The sequence below is a fragment of the Phyllostomus discolor genome, chromosome 2 (assembly GCF_004126475.2).
Source record: "Phyllostomus discolor isolate MPI-MPIP mPhyDis1 chromosome 2, mPhyDis1.pri.v3, whole genome shotgun sequence".
Lineage (NCBI taxonomy): Eukaryota > Metazoa > Chordata > Mammalia > Chiroptera > Phyllostomidae > Phyllostomus > Phyllostomus discolor.
This window is the reverse complement of record NC_040904.2, coordinates 89158564-89182978: the sequence shown is the minus strand read 5'-3', so window position 1 is coordinate 89182978 and position 24415 is coordinate 89158564. Positions and strand designations below refer to the sequence as shown.

The 24415-nt window shown below is 36.8% G+C and overlaps 1 protein-coding gene across 1 annotated transcript; it reads right to left on the bottom strand.

Moving 5' to 3' along the window:
- Positions 1-10003: 10003 nt before the first annotated feature.
- Positions 10004-23124, bottom strand: C2H3orf85 (chromosome 2 C3orf85 homolog). Its single transcript, XM_036018059.1, has 3 exons — positions 22895-23124; positions 11980-12113; positions 10004-10424 (listed from the first exon to the last, which is right to left on the bottom strand). Exons 1-3 carry the CDS (start codon positions 22941-22943, stop codon positions 10335-10337), a joined length of 273 nt encoding a protein of 90 aa, XP_035873952.1. The 5' UTR covers positions 22944-23124; the 3' UTR covers positions 10004-10334.
- Positions 23125-24415: the final 1291 nt, after the last annotated feature.

Genomic DNA, 24415 nt, shown 5'->3' with positions numbered 1-24415 from the left:
ACCCTCCATGTGATCTCCATTTCTGTGTTTCTGTTCCTTTTCTAGTTGTTTGCTTAGTTTGCTTTTGTTTTAGGTGTGGTTGTTAATGATTGTGAGTTGGCTGTCATTTTACTGTTCATATTTTTTAATCTTCTTTTCTTAGATAAATCCCTTTAACACTTCATATAATAAGGGCTTGATGATGATGAACTCCTTTAACTGGACCTTATCTGAGAAGCACTTTATCTGCCCTTCCATTCTAAATGAAAGCTTTGCTGGATAGAACAATCTTGGATGTAGGTCCTTGCCTTTCATGACTTGGAATACTTCTTCCCAGCCCCTTCTTACCTGTAAGGTCTCTTTGAGAAATCAGCTGACAGTCTGATGGGAACTCCTTTGTAGGTAACTGTCCTCTTATCTCTTGCTGCTTCTAGGATTCTCTCCTTCATTTTTACCTTGGCTAATGTAATTATGATGTGCCTTGGTGTGTTTCTTCTTGGGTCCAACTTCTTTGGGACTCTCTGAGCTTCCTGGACTTCCTGGATATCTATTTCCTTTGCCAGATTGGGGAAGTTCTCCTTTATTATTTGTTCAAATAACTTTTCCACTTGTTGCTTTTCCTCTTCTCCTTCTGGTCCCCATATAATTTGGATGTTGGAACATTTAAAGGTGTCCTGGAGGTTCCTAAGCCTCTCCTCATTTTAAAATAATTCTTGTTTCTTCATTCTTTTCTGTTTGGTTGCTTCTTTCTTCCTTCTGGTGCACACTGTTGATTTGAATCCCAGTTTCCTTCCCATTACTATGGGTTCCCTATACATTTTCCTTTATTTTCCTTAGCACAGTCTTCATTTTTTCATCTAATTTGTGACCAAATTCAATAAATTCTGTGAGCATCCTGATTACCAGTGCTTTGAACTGTGCATCTGGTAGGGTGGCTATCTCTTCAATGCCTAGTTGTATTTTTTTGGAGCTTTGATCTTTTCTTTGGGTCTCTTCTTTTGTCTTGGTGTGCCTGTTATGTAGTGAGGGGAGGAGCCTTAGGTGTTCACTGGGCAGGGTAACCCACCTCCTTGTGTTGTGACGTTGTAAGTGTGGGAGGGATTCTAGAGGGAACAATTGTGCTTCCCCTGCTCTCTGCTGGAGTTCAGTCACTTACCCTACTTCCCACAAGCAAATTGGGCCCTTCTGGTGCTGATTCAGGGTGGGTGGGCTTGCATATGTTCTAGGACCCTGTGGGTCTCTCCAATGAACTCTCCTGGGAGGCTGGGAGTTTCTCCCGCTGCCTCAACCACCACAGGTGTTTTCAATCAGTGGTTTGAGGTTTTATTTCCCCGCACTGGGGCCCTGGGTTGCACGGTCTGTCTCTCTCCCTAGTTGTTTCTCCCAGTTTTATCTGGGCAGGAATGTGGGACCACCCAGTCTGCAATCTACCACCTCGAGGGTCCACCCCCTGCTGCCTTGCCAGCCAGCTGCAGATTTTCACGCCCCACTCCACAATCCACTGCGTCGATGGGTCCACCAGTCACCATCTTGCCTGCCCTCATCCTCCACCACCTCGAGTCCTCTCCGCCTGGCTGCCCATCTCCACCACTCCTACGGGTTTGGATGAGTGTGTCTTCTTCAATCCTTGGTTATATGACTTCTTTATAGTTCGATTTTCTATCAGTTTGAGTTGTTTTTAAATGGTTGTTGTCCTTCTTTTGGTTGTGTGAAGAGGCACAGTGTGTCTACCTATGCCTCCATCTTGGCCAGAAGTCCTCACCATAAAAATCTTCAATTGAAAAGTAACTTCATAACTTCCCACAACTAACACCTGTGTTTATGAATAATATGACCTTCATGGATAGTAGAATGAAATGAAAATGGAGCATGAAATTAAATGTTTGAAACCAAACACGTCATCTTCTGACATCATGAACCTGTCATATTTTCCTGCTCTTCTCTCTTTCTGATTTTGAAGGCCTCATTACCCTGGTACCCACACCTGAAATTCCGATGTCATTTTTGACTCTGTCCTCTCCCTTATCAGTTATAAGCCTTTTATTTTTATTTTATTGTTTTAATGTTTTATTTATTTTTAGAGAGAGGAGAAGGAAAGGAGAAAGAAAGGAGAGAAACATCAATGTGTTGTTGCCCCTCATGCACCCCCTTCTGGGAACCTGGCCTGCAACCCAGGCATGTGCCTTGATTGGGAATTGAACCAGTTACCCTTTGCTTCACAGTTTGGTGCTCAAACCACAGAGACACACTAGCCAGGGCAGTTATAAGCCTTTCCAAATAGCATTTTTTTTGGTGGTGTTGTGTTGTTTTGTTTATACCATTGTTCAGTTGGAGCAAATGAGAAAAAGACACTTGGAATATTTTGCCAAATGTAGCTTTGTACTGTACTGCTAGACTGGTACATATAAAACTGAATCTTTCTGGTTTTTTTTTTTTAGATTATGGCAATGGGCTCTTTTATAACCTGTTCTCTTTAAGATTTCAAGAAAATCTTTAGAAGGCATCCCAATGTGCTTCCAAATATCTACTCTAGTTGCTAAGGGAAAGAAGAAAATTATCTCCAATGATCAACCATTATAATACACATTACCTAGAGGAAGAAATGGATTTTCTATGAACAATTTTCTATTAACACTGCAGCATTCATTATTTTGTCAGATCAATCAGCTAAAACCTTGGAAGACAGGAGAAAACTCACTTCTCAGCCTCTCATTTGGCCTTTCTCCAAATACTCTCTGACAATGACACCGGTGGCTTAGTGTCGTTTTAATACACAGCTAATCAAATTACTTCTCCAGAGCAAATCCTTCAATGGCCCTCATTACATGCAAAATGAAGTCTAAACAGTTTTTGGTAATTCGCCTCTGATTCATTTTTTCAGCCTCTCATTCTTGGTCACTCCTCTAAGAGCTGCATTAAGGAAAAATGATCTGCAGTGGCATGTGAATCAAAAAGAGCAATCCAGATGATAAAATAAAATTGTTGACTGGGTTTTCTGGTGGGAATTTTTGCAACATTACATATCATAATCAGGTATATTTCTAGCTTTAAAACAAAACAAAACAAAAACAAGTAGCTCTTTTGTGTTTATAAAGTTAAGAATTCTCCTGACAGTTAAATCTATTTTTGAAACCGAAGTGGAAATTTGTGCATCCCATTACTACAAAGGAAGTGTTTGTGGAGGACCTATTATGTGCCAGAAGCTCATTTCACACAAGCTTCCTTCTACCCTCTAAGGTCAAGGTCAGTGCTTTTGCCACCTTCAGTTCACAGGTAAGACCTCAGCCATAGCAGTGTTCAGTGACATGCCCAGGCAGACAATGCTAGCCAGTTAACTGAGGATACATTCTTAAGTACCAGACTACCTTTCTTTCTTCCTTCTAAGAAGTGGCAGAATGAGGAGTTAAACATTAAGCATCTTGGGAAAAGATGTTGGAGGATATTGTATTTAAAGCTATTAAGAACTTCAACTATACTACAAGTTAATTTTTTCCTCTCTGTATAGTTACTACCTGGTTTAAAGACAATCAAAGAACCTTTTTAAATTTATTTTTGATGGAGTCAAAAGGGTAGGGCTAAGAAGGCATCCTTTCCTGAAATTGTCTGCTAAAAAATAATTAGCTTCTTTTCTAAAATTATGATTAGAAGGTGAAAGTGCAGCTGCTTTTGTCACTGTGATGAGTGAAATAAGATATTTTGAATTTAAATAATTATTTAATTTTTATATTCAAACCACCTTCCAAGACAGTTTTAATTTGTGATATAATCTCCAAACATTTACTTTTTTGTCTCTAATTTGAAGGAGTCTGGCAATGTCTCTGCTTCAGATGAGTAATTTTTATATTTAACAAGTCAATGCTATATTACTTTCAATAAAATTTATTCAGGCTGCCACTATCATTGGAGATAACTGTGTGAGATATATATATTCTCTGTCTGGTTCAGTTGCGTGAGAAGTTTTAGATCAATCTGAGGAAACTGAGTGTAATAAGTATAATCAGCCCATGAAAATAAATACCTTTAGTTTTAATTTGTTCTATATATACAGTATTCCCAGCCACTAGTTATTCTATTTAAATTGTAATGAATTGACACAGGAGGATAGATGTCTTGAGATTGGGTCTGCTGTGTGGATGAAACTAAAGACCAGAAGTGAAAAAAATTGACTTCTTATTCAATTATGTTATTGATTCACTGGACAACATGTGGATAAATTGTGTTGCATCTTACTTGTTTGTGCTGTCACTGATGTAAGAAGGTGCCTTAGTCTTTTCAGGCTACTGTAACAGAACACCATCAGCCGGATAGTTTAGAAACAACAGAAGTTTATCTCTCACAGTTCTGGGAGCTGGAAGTCTAAGATCAAGGTGTGGGTAGATTTGGTGTCCGGTGAGAGGTACTTCCTGTTCATAGACAGCTCCCTCCTTGCCGTGTCCTCACATAGCAGGAGGGGCTATAGAGCTCGGTGTGTGGCGGGTGGTGGTGGTGGGGGCGTCTCTCTTCTATGAGCACTAATCTCATTCAGGAGGCCTCCACTCTCATGACCTAATCACCTTCCCAAAGTCCCACCTTCAAATACTATTATATTGGAGATCTGATTACAATATATGAATTTTGGGGGGCATACAAACATTCTATCTATAGGAAAGGATAGGAGGGAAATTTTAGGAATACCACCTACCTCCCTGACAGGCACTCTTCTCAACAGCGTCCATTTATTCAACAAATTCTTGCTGCATATCAAGCATTGTCCTTGATATTGTTGGAGCTGCAAATATAAATCTCATGTAAATCCTGCCCTTAAAATGTTTTTACTATAATAATAAAATATATACTGTAATAATAGTATAAAATATGCTGTTAGCATAAAATATACTATAATAGAAAGGCTATAATTATAGTGATTGCATATATTACTCTTATGCATCCTTTGAAACCTAACACTGCCTCAGGGGAGATGTACCTGACACTCCTGACTCCCCCAGACTGAGTAAGGTGTATAGCCACTGTGCACACACAATTTGCAATTTAAATCTCTGTAATTCTCTAGATAATACAGTGGATATTTACCTTTCTTACTGAATTGAAAAGTCTATGGAGAAGGCACTGTGTGTCTCAATGGTTTTTGTATCTCCACCTTGACAAGGTCAAAGAAAGCTGGCAACAGTGTTTGTTAAATAAGAGGATAAATGAGTCAATAAATGATGTAAGGTATCAAGAATATTTGAGAAGAGTAGATGAACTAATAGTAAAGGGACCAGATCATGGGGAGCTTTGAGTTCTGGAGCCAACTGTGATGTTGAGAAAAGAGCATGGATTTTCATATAAACTTAGGCAAGCTAATAATGATAGCTAACTTTTATTGATTGTTTACTTACATATCTGGCACTGTTCTAAGTGCTTTATGTGTATTATCTTATGAATTTTTCTCGTTAAGTAGGTCCAATCATTCTCATAATACAGGAGAGGAAACAGACACAGAGCGGTAAGTCATGCACAAGACTGCACAGCTAGCATTGGTGAAGTCAGGATTTAGGTTTAGACATTCTAATTGCTGTTTTAGACCAAACTTCAGTTAGCTGTATTAATGTAACCTACCTAAGCCTTAATATTTATCTGTACAATGGGTCTTATAAGACCTTCCTTATTAGAATATTATGATATTCAATAAGGTAAAGTATATAAAGTAACTAGTATAGTGCACAGAAAAGTCTATACCTAATAAATGTTATTTTCTCCTCTCCTCATCAGTCACTTTTTTAAAAAAAATTAGGTTTTTGAGCAAGATATACAAGGTCTGTCCAGAAAAGTATCCAGCCACATACTATGAAAAATAGACATTTGTTGTAGAAGATACAAGAAACATTATACCCAGGACAATGACACCTCAGTCCCCTTCAAGATAGGCACCTTGGGACTTCACACAGTTCTCCCTATTGCCATCAGCTGCCTGATTGTATTTTCCTGAATCTCATCAACAGTCTCTGAAATCTCTTCCCTTTTAAAGATGATTTTACTTTTGGGAAAAACAAGAGGTCATAGGGCATGAACTCTGGGCTCTAGGGGGGCTGAGATACCTGGGTGATTTTATGTTTTGCCAAAAAAACTCTGCACAAGATGTGATGCATGAGTGGGTACACTGGGATGAAGCTGCTAGTCACCAGTTGCTCACAGCTGTGGCCTTCTGAATCATCTGAATAGTTTCTGTGGAGAAATATTCTAGCATAATGTGAAATTTGATTCATATTTATTGCTCTATTCACTCAGTCATTTTGAATGTGAAAACCACACAGTACACACGCTCATTCAACAGCATCTATTGCCTCCAGTGACTAGTACAATGAAGTCATCACTGCTCACATGTACACATTCCAGTTCACTCTCCTTGGCTACCACATTACATTGATGTGCAAACCATTCTCATTATATTAACAATGGCTGTACTTTTTCTGGACAGACCTTGTATAACAAGATTACAACTGTGCTTCTCATGAATCTCATTGAAGGAAGACATAAAATTGTTTCTTTAGACTTATTTAGCCCAGAAACTGTATGAATCACCTTTACAACAATTCTAGAGGATAGAGTGTCCAAGAGACTATAATAAAAGGTCAGCCTGATATTTGGTATATTTGTTGAATATGGTCCAAAAAATGCAGAAAACTTAGCAGAATGATGTTTATGTAATAAGAAGAGTGATGCTAGTGAGCCTTAAATTTGCAGCAAAGTCTCAGGGAAATCTGAATTTAGTGGGAATACCATTACCAGTCAATTCTACTTAAATAGTGGGACTATTTAATCAGTCACACAGGGAAGGCTAATCAAAGTGGTTTTCTTTAGATTTTAGAACGGAAACCTACTTCAGAAGAATTCAGAGTCACCACAGTATTTATGTTCTTCATGCCGCAGTAGAACATGTGGACATCCCAGCTGCAGAGGTTGTTAGAGTCTCCAGAAGTAAGTGAAGGAGAGGGACAGTCTCTGATCCTCTCCTAATATGGTCCAGATTGTTGAAGTTTGTTCAGGACCCTTAAAAATGTTGAGAAGTCTTTAGTCTTCAAATAGCAAGACTCTTACATAGGGTTTATACACTAGGTACGGACTTAAACCAAATTGGAACTCCCCTCCAAAAAAGATCAACTATGTCACCTTACATACCATTTTGAAAACAATCATTTAAGTAGAGGTGACCATCTAGATAATTGGTACCTCAATACAATCAATTTCTTCAAAGACTAAATTCAGAGTTATTCTGGTCCACACTGATTTTGCATATAAGCAATAAATATGTGATACCTGGGCTTTATAAATTCTATCTAAAATGCTGAATAGTCACCACTTTTTGCTCAGCTGTGTGGAAGTTAACTGAATGTCCAGATAAATTATTTTATGTAGAACTGAGCTGTTTTGTTTGTTGCTTTGTTTTGTTTGCTTTCTTTTTATTTTTTGCTATTTTTATTGTTCATGCTATTACCATTATTCCAGTTACTTCCCCTTTGCCCCCCTATACCCGCTCCTCCCCCTTTCCCAGTCAACCCACACACCATTGTTCATAATCCCTTCACCTTCCTTCAACCAGCTCCATACTGTTCATTTGTTTTCTGATATTATATAAATTTCCAGAAATTTCTCATGGACTTATGTTTGAACAAGAAACCTCCTTTCCATGCTTGTTTGATCACATAACCACCTAGTAGCAGAGTTGCTTTTCCATGTTACTTAAATCAAAATCAACCTGGCAGCTCACTTACAATTTTACATTATTAAGGGCCCATACTCCACTAAACTTTCTTGTACTATACTGAACAAGTGAATTAAAGTCTTTCTTTTTTTCCCACTTTGCATTGTTCCAACCACAGCTGTGTGAGTTTGTGCATATTGTATGTATATGTGTATGAACAAACAATCTGAATAATTTCACGTAGGTTGTAATAGTTAATTTTGTGTGTCAACTTGGCTGGACTCCTGTGCCCAGATATGTGGTCAAACATTGTTTTGGATGTTTCTGTACAGATGTTTTTGGACAAAAATCACATTTAAATTGGTGGACTTTGAGTAAAGCAAATTGCCCTCTATGATGTGAGTGGGCCTCATCCAATCAGCAGAAGGCCTGAATAAAACAAATGGACTGAATTCCGGAGCAAGCGAAGATTCTGTCAGCAGATGATCTTGGAAATTGAACTGCTACATTGGCTCTTTTCTAAATCTTTAGCCTGCTGGCCTTTGGACTTAAACTGCAACCCAGTTCTTCTCTTGTCTTCAGCCTGCCAACATACCCTGTAGTTGTTGGACTCTGACAGCCTTCTTAGCTGCATGAGCCAATTCCTTAAAATAAATCTCTTTATATGTGCATGTACACACATACATCTTATTGATTCTGATTATCTGGAGGACTCTGACCAATACACAGGCATTCTCTAATTTTGCATTAAATAATCAAAGAGTAGAATATTGTGGTAGCAAAATGTATATTATTGTTGAAACACTAATGATGTGTTTATGTATAATCTCAAACTTTTCTTAATGCAAAACCAAATGATTCATCTTTGTTTTGTCCATTTAGTTGTGTTTGAAATCTCTGTTGCGATAGCATGGATAGACATGGAGAACATTATGCTAAGTGAAATAAGCCAGTCAGAGAAAGACAAATACCATATGATTTCACTCATATGTGGGATCTAATGAACAAACTGTATTAACAAGCAAAATATAGGCAGACTCATAGAGAGCTTGCTGACAGCTCTCGCCAGCAGGGGCAGGGGTTTAGGGGTGAAAGGAGATCAAAAAAGGAAAAAGGACTCATGGACAAACAACAGTGTGGTGATTGTTGGGGGGAGGAGGTGAGTGGAGGTAGAAGAGGGTATAAAAGGGATAAATGGTAATGGAAGAAATACAATAAACTATTAATAAAAATCTGTTTATTTGTATTGAAAGTAGATAACAGTTAATATAATAAGTCATGCAGTAGCTTTTAACTTTTTACTGAAAACATTTCTAGGGGATGGAATAAGAAATGGAATACTTAATAGCTGCCAGTGTCCTCTTGGAGAAGAGCATCTTCTTGACATCTTATGTTACTGATACACCCACTACTGAAAAAGTGCTTAAGACTGTTGTAAGAACACATAAGGTCAATTGTGGTCTTATGGGGAATGCTTCCATTTACCAAATAAATCCTCTCCCCACTCAGAGGACAATGGACCTAGGTCTGTAAAGAAAGATATACTTTTGAAGACAAAAAATTTCACTTATCTGTGATTTGGGGCGGGGCAGTCTTAGTGATTTGGTTGTATCATCTCTTCAGTATTTCTCAAACTATAGTACTGAGGTGGTATTCCATGGGTATATGGAAAACTATAGGATAAGTGTAGTACACATTTCTTTAGAGTCAATTTTTCAGTTTTACAAAAGATTAATAAATATCCCTGCCCAGTAAGTTAAATTTGTTATTTCATATTAAAATAAACATCAATAATATATTATGAACTAGGAAACAAACTTGCACACATTTTATAATACTTCTGAGGAAAACTAAGCCAGGTGGCTCAGTTGGTTGGAGTGTCATTCCATGCACCAAACAGTTGTGAGTTAGATTCTGGGTCAGAGCACATAGCTGGGTTGTGGGTTCAATCCCTGGTCAGGGTGCATACAGGAGGCAACCAAACAATGTTTCTCTCTCACCTCAATGTTTCCTTCTCTCTCTCTCCCCCCTCTTCTCTCTCTAAAATCAATAAACATATTCTCAGGCAATGATTTAAAAAAACTTCTGAGGAAGTTTACACTTATAGATGAGTGGCTTTCAGTGGTTTCCTAGTCATCAACCACTACCCAATATTGTTAAGATTTTACTCTCTACTGCCCCCAGCAATACACTTTTGATGAAAAATTTTTCAGAAGTGGGGTCTTAAAATAGACTGGCTTTAGTCAGTGACAAATATTAAAGAGAAGAGGGCCAGCTCCATTTGAGAAATCCCTCTTTTTTGAATTAAAAAGTAACTAACATAGAAGAGGCAATAGAAAGCAATGGCTATGAACAGAGAGTTTTAATGACAATGCTTTTAAAAAAGCTTATTTTTTCATAAAAGCCCTTTTTGGTAAATGTTACTACTTTTGTGTACTACAGTCTTTTTTATTTTAGTTCTCATGTTATCTACCACTTATGGAAAACTTCAAATTCTAGGTAGCGGATGAATTTTTATATTTACTTTTGTTCAACATCTCTATGACACAGATGTAATAAATAGTCTAGTAAAGGACAAGCATTTGCCTTCAGCTTGCCGAAGTCCTTGGTTTTGGTGCATTGCCGTGCTGATTCCCACCATTTTTGCTGTCCTGGCTTAACCAGCAAAGCACATTTACTGGGCAGTAGACATGTCAGAGGTGAAGGTATCCCCATTCAGATAATACTGTGCTGTTGTTCTCAAAGCAGTCCATGTTTCATAAGCCTGCAATAAAAGGAAAATCAAGTCATGATCTCTGAGTGTGTAGAACACCCTCTGTATCAATTATTCTGTTTATCATACAAAAATTTGGCTAAAAGATTGGGAGAAATTCAATGGAAGAATAATTCTGATTAAGATTTGGTTTTCAACATGTTTAGTAATCTGTTTATTTCACTACTGGGAAGTTTTGCAGCATCTGTGGGGCCAGGATATGAATCGAGGTGGTAGCATCTTGTGACACCATCGCATCTGTCAGTTGACTGCAACCCTGGTCCACAATTACAGAAAGGAGTGTACTTGAAAATTTGAATATTCCATAAAGAAGACACAGTCTTCCAGTCTATGTAATAGTTTTATTTGCCAAATAAACAAAGTCTTGTTTTAATACCTCTAAATTATGCCTGTTGGAGAAAATTACGCTAAGAGTTAGATGCATTATTCAAGCTGGTGGTTGCCATCAGCAAATGCTAAGCTGAACCAAGCCAACCCTGCTAGACCAGTTAAAAGCCAGCTATGCAGAATAAGGCCCCAGGCTCCAGGAAAACAAGGAAATTCAATTTTTAAAGTAATTTTATTCAACCCTTATATTTTGTGGTGCTGAGAGCCAAATACATGTGGAAAGAAAGAACAAATCAGTGTGGGAATTAATTAATTGTTAAACACCTTTGTTTTCTAAATTGCCATTTTAAGGGGGAAATCATGACTGACTGAAATCCTTAGATAATTTAGCAATTTTATTTGGCCTGGAGTTTCAAAGAGTTTTTCAATCAAAAAGATGAAATAAAACTGGTGAATTAAAATTTCTTCTTTATTTCTCTTGGAGTGAGAATACAAATGAATAGGAAAATATACAAAAGGAGAGGAAATGAAATGACATTAAAGACTGGATAATTGTCACAGAAGGAAAGTAGCTGCTGAAAAGGTGAGTGGGAATTGAAATGTGACTGTAATCCATCCACTCACCCACCCAAACATGAAATCATTTACTGAGACTTGACTGCATAACAGTCATTTTAGTAGCTCCTGAGAATGATGATTTTGATGTATAAGACATACACTTTACCTTTGCAGCCTAGGTAGGGAGGTTGGGTGCACAAAAATAATTCCAGTGTGAACGGTTCATGAGCTATGCACATGCAAACAGCATACAAAAGGAGAGAAGAAGGAAGGACAAATGCCTCCCTAGAAAGCTGGGAAAGGCTTCAGAAAGAGGGGACATTTGCAAAAGGCATTTTGTTGAGAAGAAAGGGCAGGTATAGCTCATGGCAGAAGGAGAGGAAATGTCAGGGCTAGGCTTGCTGATGTGATGCCTATTTAAAAAGATGGTTGTGGTGGGAGTGGCAGCGGGGCAGGAGGACTGAACAGGGAAGAGGAATGAGGAAAGAAGTGAGACAACTATAACTGAACAATAATAAATAAAATAAATAAATAATAAAAATAAATCTATGTAAGAACTATTCCTACGTGGAATGTCACAAAAAAATCATGCTTAATTACAAAACCAAAAAACTAATAAAAAGGTAGTTGCTGAAGGGCCATTTGTTTCTAATGCAAATACCTGATCAGCCAGTGTGTTTTCCCATGTTTTCGGACTGTGATCTGGGTTCCAGTAATCCTGCAAATATATGTGTCTTTTGAAATGTAGGAACTGGTATGCTGGGTCTTCCAACAAAAACGGCGCTCCCAATGCTCCTGTAATTCAGAGTTCAAGAGCACAGCATCTTTTAGGGCAATAGTTTACATCTCAATGTTTCCTCTTAAAGAGACACAGCTGTGGTCTTTGGAAGACTAGGTGCCTGAGAAGGAAACCCTGGAAAAGTGCTTTGCCACCATTGTGCTGTCACCAGCCTACATGATCTGTACATGGCACAGCATGAAAGCTAGTGCTGTGTGGTGGACCAAGAATGTTTTCAGAGCTTCTCTCTGTACATGAATGAGCCACAAACCTGGACTCAAATCCCAGCTCTATCACTTTTTTAGGTAAGTCATTTAAATTCTCTGAACTCTGGTTTTCTTGTATGTAAAGAGGAATAATAAGAATAATAATAACAACAATACAGTAACAAAATAACATTGCACTACTGGAAGGATTGGATAAATTAATGGATGTAAACCACCTGACTCAAACCTGGAAGTCAGTAATCTTATTCTTGCTTTCTTAGCCTTCTGAAATAACACTTATATTTCAGTTTAAAGTAGATTGCTTCCAAATCTGGCACTGCAATTAAATTGTTAGTATTGACTGCTAGTAAAATTGTCAAATTGTTAGTTAACTGATCATTAAATCAAACAGGTGTGTATATTCTATCTCTTTCCCACCTCAGGATTAAGAAAAAATATAATTTTTAAAATCCTGAATTCTTCAGAATCTTAAAATTTTAACAGTTTATACTGTGTTTTTATTTCTAAATAAAACACAATCTTGTTCAGAGTTGTAACTTCAATCAATATAAAGGAAAACACACTCTTGACCTATATGTAACAGTAAATCTGTTTATTGCTTGTGGTAAAGAAGCATTTATTACAAATCTAGTTGTAAGCAATGCTATGTTAGGCACTTCACAGCTTCATCATCAACAGACCTCTATAAACCAATACTCTATGGATTGGGGTACAGTGAGCTATGGCATATGAAACTTCTCTGTAGGAGAGGGAAAGAAAAGATCTAAGATACCAAACAAAACAAGGCAACAGAAAATTCAACTGTGCTAAGGGAATTTTAGAGAAGGTTATATTATTGAGCATTGGGGCACTGGGACACATGGAGATATTTTCATGGTCAGGAAATTGCTTAGCCTGTTCCTTAAAGAAAAGGTTAATTAGCATGATGAGGGAGAAGGGGCAAGCCTTTAAATATTAAGCTATTGGAATGATGAGGGTAAAAGTCATTGGTAATCTAAAAGACCAATTCCTGAAAACAAATATATACAGAAACATTAATAATGTTAGCTAATATTTATTGAATGTAGTGCTAAATACATTACCTGAATTACTTTATTTAACATTTACAACAAACCCAAGTAGTTGTACTGTCAATCATTTCACTTTGTAGACATGGAAACAAAGTCACAGAACAGTTAAAAAATATGCTCAAGACCACACAGATAGTAGAAAGTGGAGATGAAATTCTCTCTTCAGAGCCACTGCATTATAGCATTATATTATGACTGTGAGACAGGAATGCTTGGATCCAGATAATAATGATAATAATAATAATAAAAATAACAATAAAAAATAATAAATAATCCTAATAAAAGTCTTGTGCATTTATAGAAAAAAAGAAACAACGATTACTTACAGAATCTCTAAGATTGCATGTTTTTCCAAGCTGGCCTTGAGCTCTAACCAGGGTTCTAGTTATTAGCTCTATTATTTATAGTTTAATTTGTCAATGCAGTAACTTTAGTTCCAAATTAGTGACTATTGAAAATAATATCCTCTGTGGGTATCATGCATCAGTCAGGCTGCCTCTGGGTGCAAAACACTGGATAAAAGGGCCCAAGAACAGAGGAACAAGGTAAGGTTCAGGTTCAAGGACCCTTACTTTGCCAATATGATTGAAAGATATCTCTATAGAGTAGCTGTGCCAAAGATAATCTTGGAAAGATAATCTGGAGCTTGATTCTGAAGGATTATTACTGTCATACCAAGGAGTTTGGACTTTATTCTGTAAATAGTAATCATTTCTGTACCAGAAGATTATAGGACCCATTTTACTTTTAAAATTTTTGTTTTATTGTGTTAAAATATGCATAACATAAAACATGCAATTTTAGCCATTTTTAAGTATATGATTCAGTAATATCAAGTACATTCACAGTGTTTTGCAACCATCATCATGTCTCCAGAACTTTTTTATTACCTCAAATATAAACTCTGTATTCTTTAAACAGTAACTCCCATCATCCTTTCCCCAGCCCCTGGTACTTTCTGTCTCCATGAATTTGCCTTTTCTAGGTGGTACCTTATGTAAGGGGAATTATGTAATATTTGTCCTTGAGTGTCTGGCTTATTTCAGTTGGTATAGTATCTTCAAGGTTTATTCATGTTGTAGCATATGTCAGCATTTCATTCCTTTTACGAATAAATAATATTTTGGTTTTATATGCCAATGTTTTGTTTAACCATTCATAGATTTACTTATGAAAACTGCTTTGTCAGTGGTATGGAGGGCACATGGTAAAAGGAAGAGAGCAGAGTGAGTGAAACAAGGTCAGAGGATCCGTGAATAGTTCAGATGAGAGGAAGTAAGAGTCTGAATCAGGTAAGTGATAGAGGGATGGGAAGACAGAATGGATTTGGAGGGAATAGGAAACTCTCATCCATTTGGGCTGCCTAGTGTAGACTGACCAGCACTGAAGTTTTGGCTTTAGCTCAAATGTGTTAGTAGGTGACTTTTCAGATTTCTCTTCATTCTCTTTGAAAAAAAAGTATTTTACAATGTTGCATGTTTGATGTGTACTTATTCTGTTTCTTAAAAGTTGTTTTTTTAAAGATTTTATTTATTTATTGTTAGACAGGGGAAGGGAGGGAGAAAGAGAGGGACAGAAACATCAATGTATGGTTGCCTCTCACGCACCCCCTATGGAGACGTGGCCTACAACGCAGGCATGTGCCCTAGCCGGGGATTGAACCAGTGACCCTTTGGTTTGCAGGGTGGTGCTCAGTCCACTGAGCCACACCAGCCAGGAGTAAAAGTTGTTTTTTAAAACAAAGTTAATGGCTTGGTAAAGTAAACCTGATACCTTCAATATCTAATAAATATTTCTAAGTAAATTTTGTTTAGGATATAATTTATGGCTAAAAAAAGAAAACACAGTAATTCTTAAGACAGTGTTACTTAGAATTCTCAAAAAGCAAAATCAGTATTCTGCACCATCATTATGCTGGTGCATTGTACAATCACTAATAAAAACATTGCAGCTACATGAGTCTTGGCCAAGAAGCACACTCTAAAATATCAACCCCAAATATTTTAAGCTCTGACAATGCTGTCTTTTGTAAATCTTGTACTTTTTTTGCTCATGGAAAATGTTTCACTCCTATAACCTCTTCTGGACTCCCACTCCATGCCCAGAACAAAGCTCTTACCTCAGTATTATGTGACAAACAGGCATCCAATAAATATTAATTGATGGTGATAATAACATCACCCAGGAGAGAGAAGGAAAGTAGTATTTATTGTCCTACTTTACAAATGAGAAAATTGACACATGGAGATGAAATGACTCACTCAAGGTCACATAGTAAGTCAATGGCAGGACTGGAAATAAAATGTAAGTAATTTAGAAGGACATGCTATTATCCTCTCTGCTTGAGAAATTTCTCCTCCCTTTTTTATTCTGCCTGATCACCCTTGAAAGTTAGTGAGAGCAAGATCAGAGTTTTGTGTTTGCAAGCCTATGTAATACTTCTGGGGTCTGGAAACCAAACCCTGAGTTTTATTACATTTTTGGCTATTAAATGAGTGGGTTTTTAAAATGTAGGCAATATGAGTCAGGTTAATACCTTTATTAAACTTTATAATCATAATCTATGAAAATACATTTTTCTTTCTTTCTAACTTTGTATACACTCTCCTTTCTTTCATTCTGTGTCATAGTCCATTTTAATAAAACCTGTCAAGCTTAGCTCTACTATAGAAACCATTCTAGAATATCCTCTGCAGAAAATTTTGTATAGTAGCAATAAGGCAGATACTTCAGAGTATGGAGATATTCAAGATCATAGCTCTCTTCACACAAACCAAGAAAGACCAGAGATTTTAAGTCTTATCCTGGTCCTGTCAGTGACTAAGTCATCACCAAGCCACTTTGTATTCTGGCACTTCCATTTTCCATTCTGTAAGATGAAGCTGATCATATCATCTTTAAGGTCTCTTCCAGCTGAAATATATATTTTAAAGATTTTATTTATTTTTAGAGAGAGGGAAATGGAGGGAAAAAGATGGGGGAGAGAAACACTGATGTGAGAGAGAAACATTAATTGGTTGCCTCTAACATGCCCTCACCTGGGAACCCAGACATATGCCCTGACCAGGAATTGAACCAGTGACCCTTTGTTTCACAGGCTGATGCTCAATTCTCTGAGCCTCACCAGCCAGGGCTAGCTCTAATATTTTTAACTGGAATGTATTGATAACAAATAGGTCATAAACTGAAACTCTCCTTCTCTTCATGGTATTATGTCATTGGAAGCACATAGGATATGCTAAGTGGGCACAGCTCCTACTACCATCAAGGAGTTTACATGCTGAGAAGTTCAGCACTGGAACAGACAAAAATAAGTGAAAGAGAACTCAAACTAAACCTATCCAATGATTAAGGCAAAACAAACCATAATTAAGGCACATGACCATGAAAATGATACTTGTGATAGGAACCTGTACACTAAAAAGATCAGTGTGAACTAATGTGAAACTTAAGATACACAATGAAAGGGAAGAGTCTAATGGCAGATTCCTGTTTTCTTCCACGTAGAGGGGATTCATCTGGGGTAATCCCAGGCCTCCTTTCTCTCTTCTGTGTACTCTGTCTCTCGGAATGATAAGTGCCTCATTTAATTTGGTGAGTCCAGGAGGCATAACTTAGCCTGTCTCTCCTCTTCCTTCTTCCTCTGCAAACTGAGCTGCCCTCAGAGGGCATGCTTTCTGTTCTGGTTCTGCAACCTGTAATTGGATATGAAATTTGCCAAATTGTGGGTCCAGTCATCAGGCTTTTTATGGACTTGTAGTGTATAATATGCTACAACTTCCTATTTGCTTTTCTCAGTAATAAAGAAAATGGATTGCCTTCCATAATCATCTATGATTTATTTTCTCACACTGATCAAAATCAGGACAAAGGAAGAAAGTGCTATGTGCAAGTGACCATAACAGGTCTGTTGTGTCAGAGCCTCACTAAGAAGCAGGAAAAATAAAACAGAGCACAGACATCTTTCGTCACGTGACCTTCAATGTCTGTGAAGCAAATGTGTTGGGATTCAGCCAGCACAGAAGACACAAAATGTCTTCCTGGTTCACAGGACAGACTTGCAGCAGCACTTTCCCTCGGGGGCCAGGTGATACTGATAGTCAAAGTGTTACCTGATACTTGGTACTGCAGACAAAGAATAAGCACTATGGTCCTGTCACAAGTTCAAAACACTTAGTATTGTGATGCGGAAAATAAAGCACTTAGCACTCAGTCTAAGCAATGAGAGAATAACCTTTATTATTTACTATTTTTATTGGACTGAGACTCAGTCCCTCCCCTTAAATTATTTATGTCTTAGAAAATAAAATAAGTACCCAGGCAATTATGCATGCACAAAAATTAAGTACTGAAAGTATAAATGGTCACTAGGAATTAAGTACAAAAGAGAAACAAGAGAAAAGGATATATAGACATCCTGGAAATACAGTAACATTTTCAAAGATCTCTAAAAGTGAGGGAAAATTTTATAATTTTGTGGGAGATTAAAATACTCATGTTTAGGTTCATATTTTTTAGGCTTGAATATTTTATTCTTTGTGTTAAGTAAATAATTTTCTCCATAAATAATAAAATAGTTAAATATTTTTCCATTTCACTCTTTATTTTAGTTATTGACCAAAAATTCATGGTGGAAGAAAAAAGAGTAGTATTTAATAAAACGGTTTCTCTCACTTTGCTATAATTCAGGTAAAAATTAGTGAGAGAGAGAATGAGAAATAAGAAATTTGGGTTGTGAGAGAAAAAAGTATGAGAAAGAAAAAGAAGAAAGGAGAAGAGAAAAATCGAGAAGAATATCAAAGGAAAAAGGGAAAAAACAGGTGGGTTGCGAAATGTAAGAAGCCATGGGAAGACGGAACCCAACAAAAAGTGGGAGTAAAAAGAGAGAAAGCAGAGGTTTAACGGACATGAACTGGGGAAAAGAAAGAGACACTGAACTGTGGGTTGGACCAGCTCTCAAACCCTCAGCATCATAGTAAACTGTCTGTTAATAAAATGCTCTGTAACTGAACTTTTAACTCAGGAACTTCAACTTTATTGACGTTGCAACTGCTGATGTGTTGAGTACTTTGAAATGTAAACAGAAACTTCAATCTGTTTTAACCTACTCTCACTCACAAACACACAGCTATATTCACACTCACTCTTGTGGCCATGCAATTCCCCAGCATATATTCTGGAGCCAGCATATATTTTATTGGTTTTTGATCTTGTAGACAAGAGAAATTTGTAACTCATGAAAGGCAGCATCTTACACGATTCAATAGTGACCCCTTCTGGGTCACTGCCTATGTGCATTGATGGGATTCCCAACTCTAATACCATGACAAATGATTCCACGTGGGTAGGAAAAGGGGTAGGAGAACAGTTTTTCCACAACACTCAGCATGCTCAATGCATCCAGTAATCGGCCATGACATTTTTTGTCCAACCAAATTATTTCCCAGTTTATTCTTACTACCCACTTTCTTCAGAGCATCAATCAACCTTAAGCCAAAGTGAGTAGGTAAAATTAAGAACAAAATCTTATAAACAGGAACCGAAAACAGATCAGTGATAACAAACCCTCCAAGTAATTGGAGGACTGCAGGCCTCACAAAAAAGGGCTATTTCTTCCATGGAAGAGACAACAAAAGAGGGGTCCTGGGGAATAAAATGTAAGCTTAATAGCTCTGTCAAAAGAAAACAAACTAAAACAAACAAACACACAAACAAACACACTTTAAGACAAATTGTCCTTGGTTACTAACCATGCACTGAAAAACAAGAGCTGAAACTATGCTTGAGAAACCATTTGATCTTTCCTCTGTATAAAACAAAAGACATACTTGTCCCCTGTAAGGTAGTTCTGATCATTGGCCAACAGTAAGGTCACGAACTTCCTTCCCTAAATTTTTTCATACGTGAGTCAACCGCAAGAATTGGTTTACTTACACAGTGAAACACTCTCTATATTTGTGTATTTTCCTTATTTCCTCTTTATGTGCTATGAGGCTGTTTGATTTTAATAAGTGCCACATCAAGGTGAAACATACTGAGTTTAGGACTTGTCTTTTATCCTCAGTTCAATTAGAAACTTTCATAGAGAGTCTTTGATTACATCCTGGTTTGGCTCTATTTCCTCACATAAGTCATCCAATTTCCTAACCCTGACCTTTCCTTTTGGAACCAGTGGCTACAACATTGGCTCCATTACTCTTTCTGGTGCCTCTGCCATTTTTGTATATCTCATATCTAGCATTGTAGTGCCAGAGGAGGCAGTTTGTAGAAAAAAGAGTTTTGTTCTCAGAAGACCAAGATGTACAATTTGGATGTGAATCAGCATCCATCCACGACTGATTAACTGTGCAGTTTGGGCATTTATCGTGTCTAGGCCTGTTTCCTTTTTGTACGATGAGAATGATAACATCTCTTTGTAGAGTGATCCTGAGAGTTGAACTAAAGTAATGTATGGACAGCTCCTAACTCATAATAAAGATTTAAAATAGTGATAGTAATATTTGTTGTTTTATTATAGGAGAAAGCAATTCTTGACTTAAATGTTAAAGAGGGAGCTGCTTTGTTTTGTTTTGTAATCAAATCATGACACTTAGACTTCTAATTCCCTTACCAGGGAATCATTTCCAAGGTGTAGAAGTTACCATTTTGAGAATGTCAATAAAATAATTTGGGCACTGTGCTGATAAATTTAATTACTTGAGTAAGATTCTTTATCATTTTTGGTGTCAGCATTCCAATCAGGTAAATGGGTAATTAGATCTCTTCTCTATTTATTTCAAATTAAGTTCTAGACAAAAGTAATTTGTTAGACAACTAATCTAACAGAAAAGTTTTTTTTAAATAATAGAGACACGCAAAATTTTGGAATGATAAACAGAAGGGCTCCAAGGATGAGTAGATGAATAGGTGACATTCTTATATGAAAAAGGGGAAAGGAGAAGCAAACAATGTTGATTCAAGCTATTAATTCCTAATTTAGAGCTATATGAATTAGAAAATGTCTGATAAACTAGCTATTGGTGTAATGAATGAATTTGGTTCTAAAGACCGGTTTCTTCAGACCACAAGCCATAGTCTTCTTTCCTGAGGTCTGAAGGCTAACCCAGCAGTGTCACTAGTCCTCCGTCCTCAGTTTCTGACCTCAAATTGTAACTTCATGAACTTCAATTTCAGAAATTCATTCATTCACTTATTAAGTGAAGTCAGTCAAAGAAGTTGTTTTCATAGGTAGACATATTTGTACCTCACCTGGAGTTAAAGTTAGTTCCAAATTATTAAGAGAATCCACAGAAGTCATTTTTGCAGAACCATTTTCCTTTTGCTCAGTATTTTTGACCTTGCAGTGTTCACAGGTGTGACCAGATGTGGTGCTTTTAGCCTTGTGGCCATACACTGTCACTCACTCTAAAGTCACCTGCATGGATCAGCAGTCAAGGCAAAGCTTTATACTGATGAATTATGCCTGGCCCATGATTTCAATTTGCAGTGTACCCCTCAGACACTCACTTAAACTGAGACAGCCTCACTTTTTTCATCTGAAGATATGGGCTGTAACTTGATGTGATGATAATTGATTTATAATAACTTGGCTAAAAATTTCTAAATAATTTATTTAAACATGTCCCAAATAAAAATACAATATTGATAATTAAAAGTTTTTATTAAAATTATTCACAAACTTAAGAATAAAAGGCTAATTGTGTATATACAATTAGCCTTTATATATATACAAACATATACATATGTTTGTGTGAATATACCTAGATTAATAGTCTAGGTATAGTGCACTGTTGGTGGGAATGCCTATTGGTGCAGCCACTATGGAAAACAGAATAAAGTTTCCTCAAAAAAATAAAAAATGAAATTGTCTGATGACCCAGCAATTCCGCTTTTGGGTATATACCTAAAGAAATCCAAAACATTAATTCAAAAGAATATGTGTACTCTTACGTTCCTTGCAGTGTTATTTATAACAGCAAAAATAAGGAAGCAGCCCAAGTCCCCAACAGTAGACAGACAAGTGGATAAAAAAGTGGTGGTACATATATACAACAGAATATTACTCAGCCATAAAAAATAATAAGCTCTTTCCATTTGTGACAGCATGGATGGACCTAGAAAGTATTAAGTCAAGTGAAATAAGCCAGACAGAGAAAGACAATTACCATATGATTTCACTTATATGTGAAATCAAAAGAACAATATAGACCAGGAGTATCAAACTCATTTTAACTGGGGGGCCACATCAGCCTCGCAGTTGCCTTCAAAGGGCCAAATGTAATTTTAGCACTGTATAAATGTAACTACTCCTTAACAGTTAAGCTAGAGCTTGGCTCTGCCACTGGGTAGAAACAAGGTGCCAGGCGGATAAAACAAAGTGGAAGGTTGGATTTGGCCTGCGGGCCTTGTGTTTGTCACCTGTGATACAGACAGACAAACAAAACACACAGGCTCACAGACACAGAGAAGAGACTGACAGTTCCCACAGTGGAGGAGGTTGGGGGATGGGTGAAAAGGTGAAGGGATTGAGAAGTAAAAATTGGTAGTCACAAAACAGTCATGGAGCTGTAAGCATAGCGAATGTAATTGATAATATTGTAATAACTACATATGGTGCCAGGTGGGCACTTGAAATATCAGGGGGAACACTTTGTATAGTATATGACTATCTAACCACTATGCTGTATACCTGAAACTGAAACAAAGTAATAGTGAAAGTAAACTGTAATTAAAAAATAAAATTAAAAAATAAATAATGCAAAAAGAAATGAACTATAAAAAGAATCTAGATATAGCTATGTGTTTATTTGTGTGTGTGTGTGTGTGTGTGTGTACTTCAAGCAAAGTACATAATTTTTTTGCACAGGTCTCAAGCTTATCATAACAGTAGAAATTTATTGTAATTTAAGCATTTTCATCAAAATTATAAAGAATAGAGATTTAGCTGTGAGAATAATTTATACTTTTGTGAGTATCTTCAGTTTTGGTTACAAGGAAAACAAATGATGTCACACTTCAATTTAGATATAAACCACTGAATTACTGGGCAATTTGGCAGCAGATTATCTGGCCTCCAGTGCCTTCCTTAATCTGTCTTTAAAACACCACTTGTCTGAGCTACTGCTTGCCCTAAAGGTTAATGAATTCACACTCACAAAGTACCTTGAGGTCTTCACTAACAGTACTTTGTATTACAGTTTCTAAAAGGCATATAAATTTCTTTGCCCAAGGACACCAGAACACTTCTTTGACTGGAGTAGTCTTCTTAGCAAAGTAACATGCTGATATGTTAACACATAATTAAGAATAAAATTATCACAAACATGCAATTAACACTAACATGTTCAAAACAACATGACACATAGTTTAGTTTCCTCGATGCTTTAGAATTCATCTATAGATAAAGCCTGTTTATTTATGTCTTTAAAAAATCAAAAGGGGTTATCTATCAACCTAGTAGTTGTAAAAGATATGATAAGTTAAAAAAAAATAGGTTCTTACCTATAAGCAATGTTGAACACAGGGCCACTTGAATCATTTTATAGGTCATGATCCAGTTTTTTTCTTTTGAAAAAAAGATGTACTTAATATAATTCACACCAAGCAAAGCATCAGGGCACACGGGGACTCTCCAGGAGTATGAAGCACACCTGCACACGCTGGGCGCTGAGGCACGTCAGAGAGAGGCTGTTGCTGGAGGCAGCTTTTTTAAAATATAACTCCTGCCTTTTTACCCTTTGGACTTTCTGGATTGACATTGTACAAGCTCTTTTTATATGGGTCATTTATTTATTTACTAATTCTGTCATTAACACTGACAACTGTGATATAAAAAAGGTAGAAGACTGGATTGCTGATACATTGCTGGTGGGGATATAAAACAATACAGTCACTTTGGAAAACAGTTTGGCAGTTTCTTGGAAATCTGAGCATGCACTTACTGTACAACCCAGAAACTGCACTATTGGGCATCCATCTCAGGGTAATAAAAACTCACGTTTGCATAACAGCCTGTATAAGCATGTTCATAGCAGCTGTATTAGTAATACACAAAAAAAACTGGAAACAACGCAGATGTCTTTCAACAGCTGAATGGTAAACTGATTGAGGTACATCCATACAATGGATTACTACTCAGCGTCGTGTAATAAAATTAATCCATAGACATAACAACTTGGATGAGTCTCAAGGGAATTATGGTGAATGATAAAAGCCAATCTCAAATGGTTACTTGCTTGTATATAATCTTCCTGATAATGACAAAATTACAGAAATAAAGGACATTTTGGTAGTTGTTAGGGATTAAGGACAGAGGTGAGGAGGTGAGTGTGGTTGTAAAACAGCGATACAAGGGACCCTTGGGGTGGTGGAGCTGTTCTGTATCTTGATCATGTGTGGATATAGGAATATAAACATGGTAAAATCACATAGAAAATAAATACACATCTCTCTCTCTCTCTCTCACACACACACACAGGTGCACACACACAAATGAGTACATACAAGACTGGGGAAGTCTGAATAGGATTAGTAGGTTATCTCAAGATTATACAACATCAGTATCCTGGCTGGGCTATCACACTGCACTATGATTATGCAGAATGTTAACCATGGGAGAACTAGGTGAGAGCACACAGGATGTCTCTGTATTATTTCTTACAAGTGTGTGTTTTTAGATAGGCGAAAATAAAAAGTTTAATTAAAAACAAAAAATATTTAACTGCATGGTAAAATTTGTTTATTTCCAATAAGAGAACATAAAGAATCAACCCAGAACTTTTCTTATTTGGATTTTTCAAACAATTGCTCTTTTTAATTGCATGATGAACAGTTAACTGAATGAATTCATCTTCATACAGTTTATGTCTAACAGCAAACTATGTATCGGTTATGTCAGCCAGTCTCATCAAAATTATGCAATCTGTAACAGGTAGGTATAGAAATGTACAGGTAATAGAAGACAACTTTCTTGTTGTCTATTATGGAATCATAGAGAGTGTTTAGAAACCTGGATCTACTTAG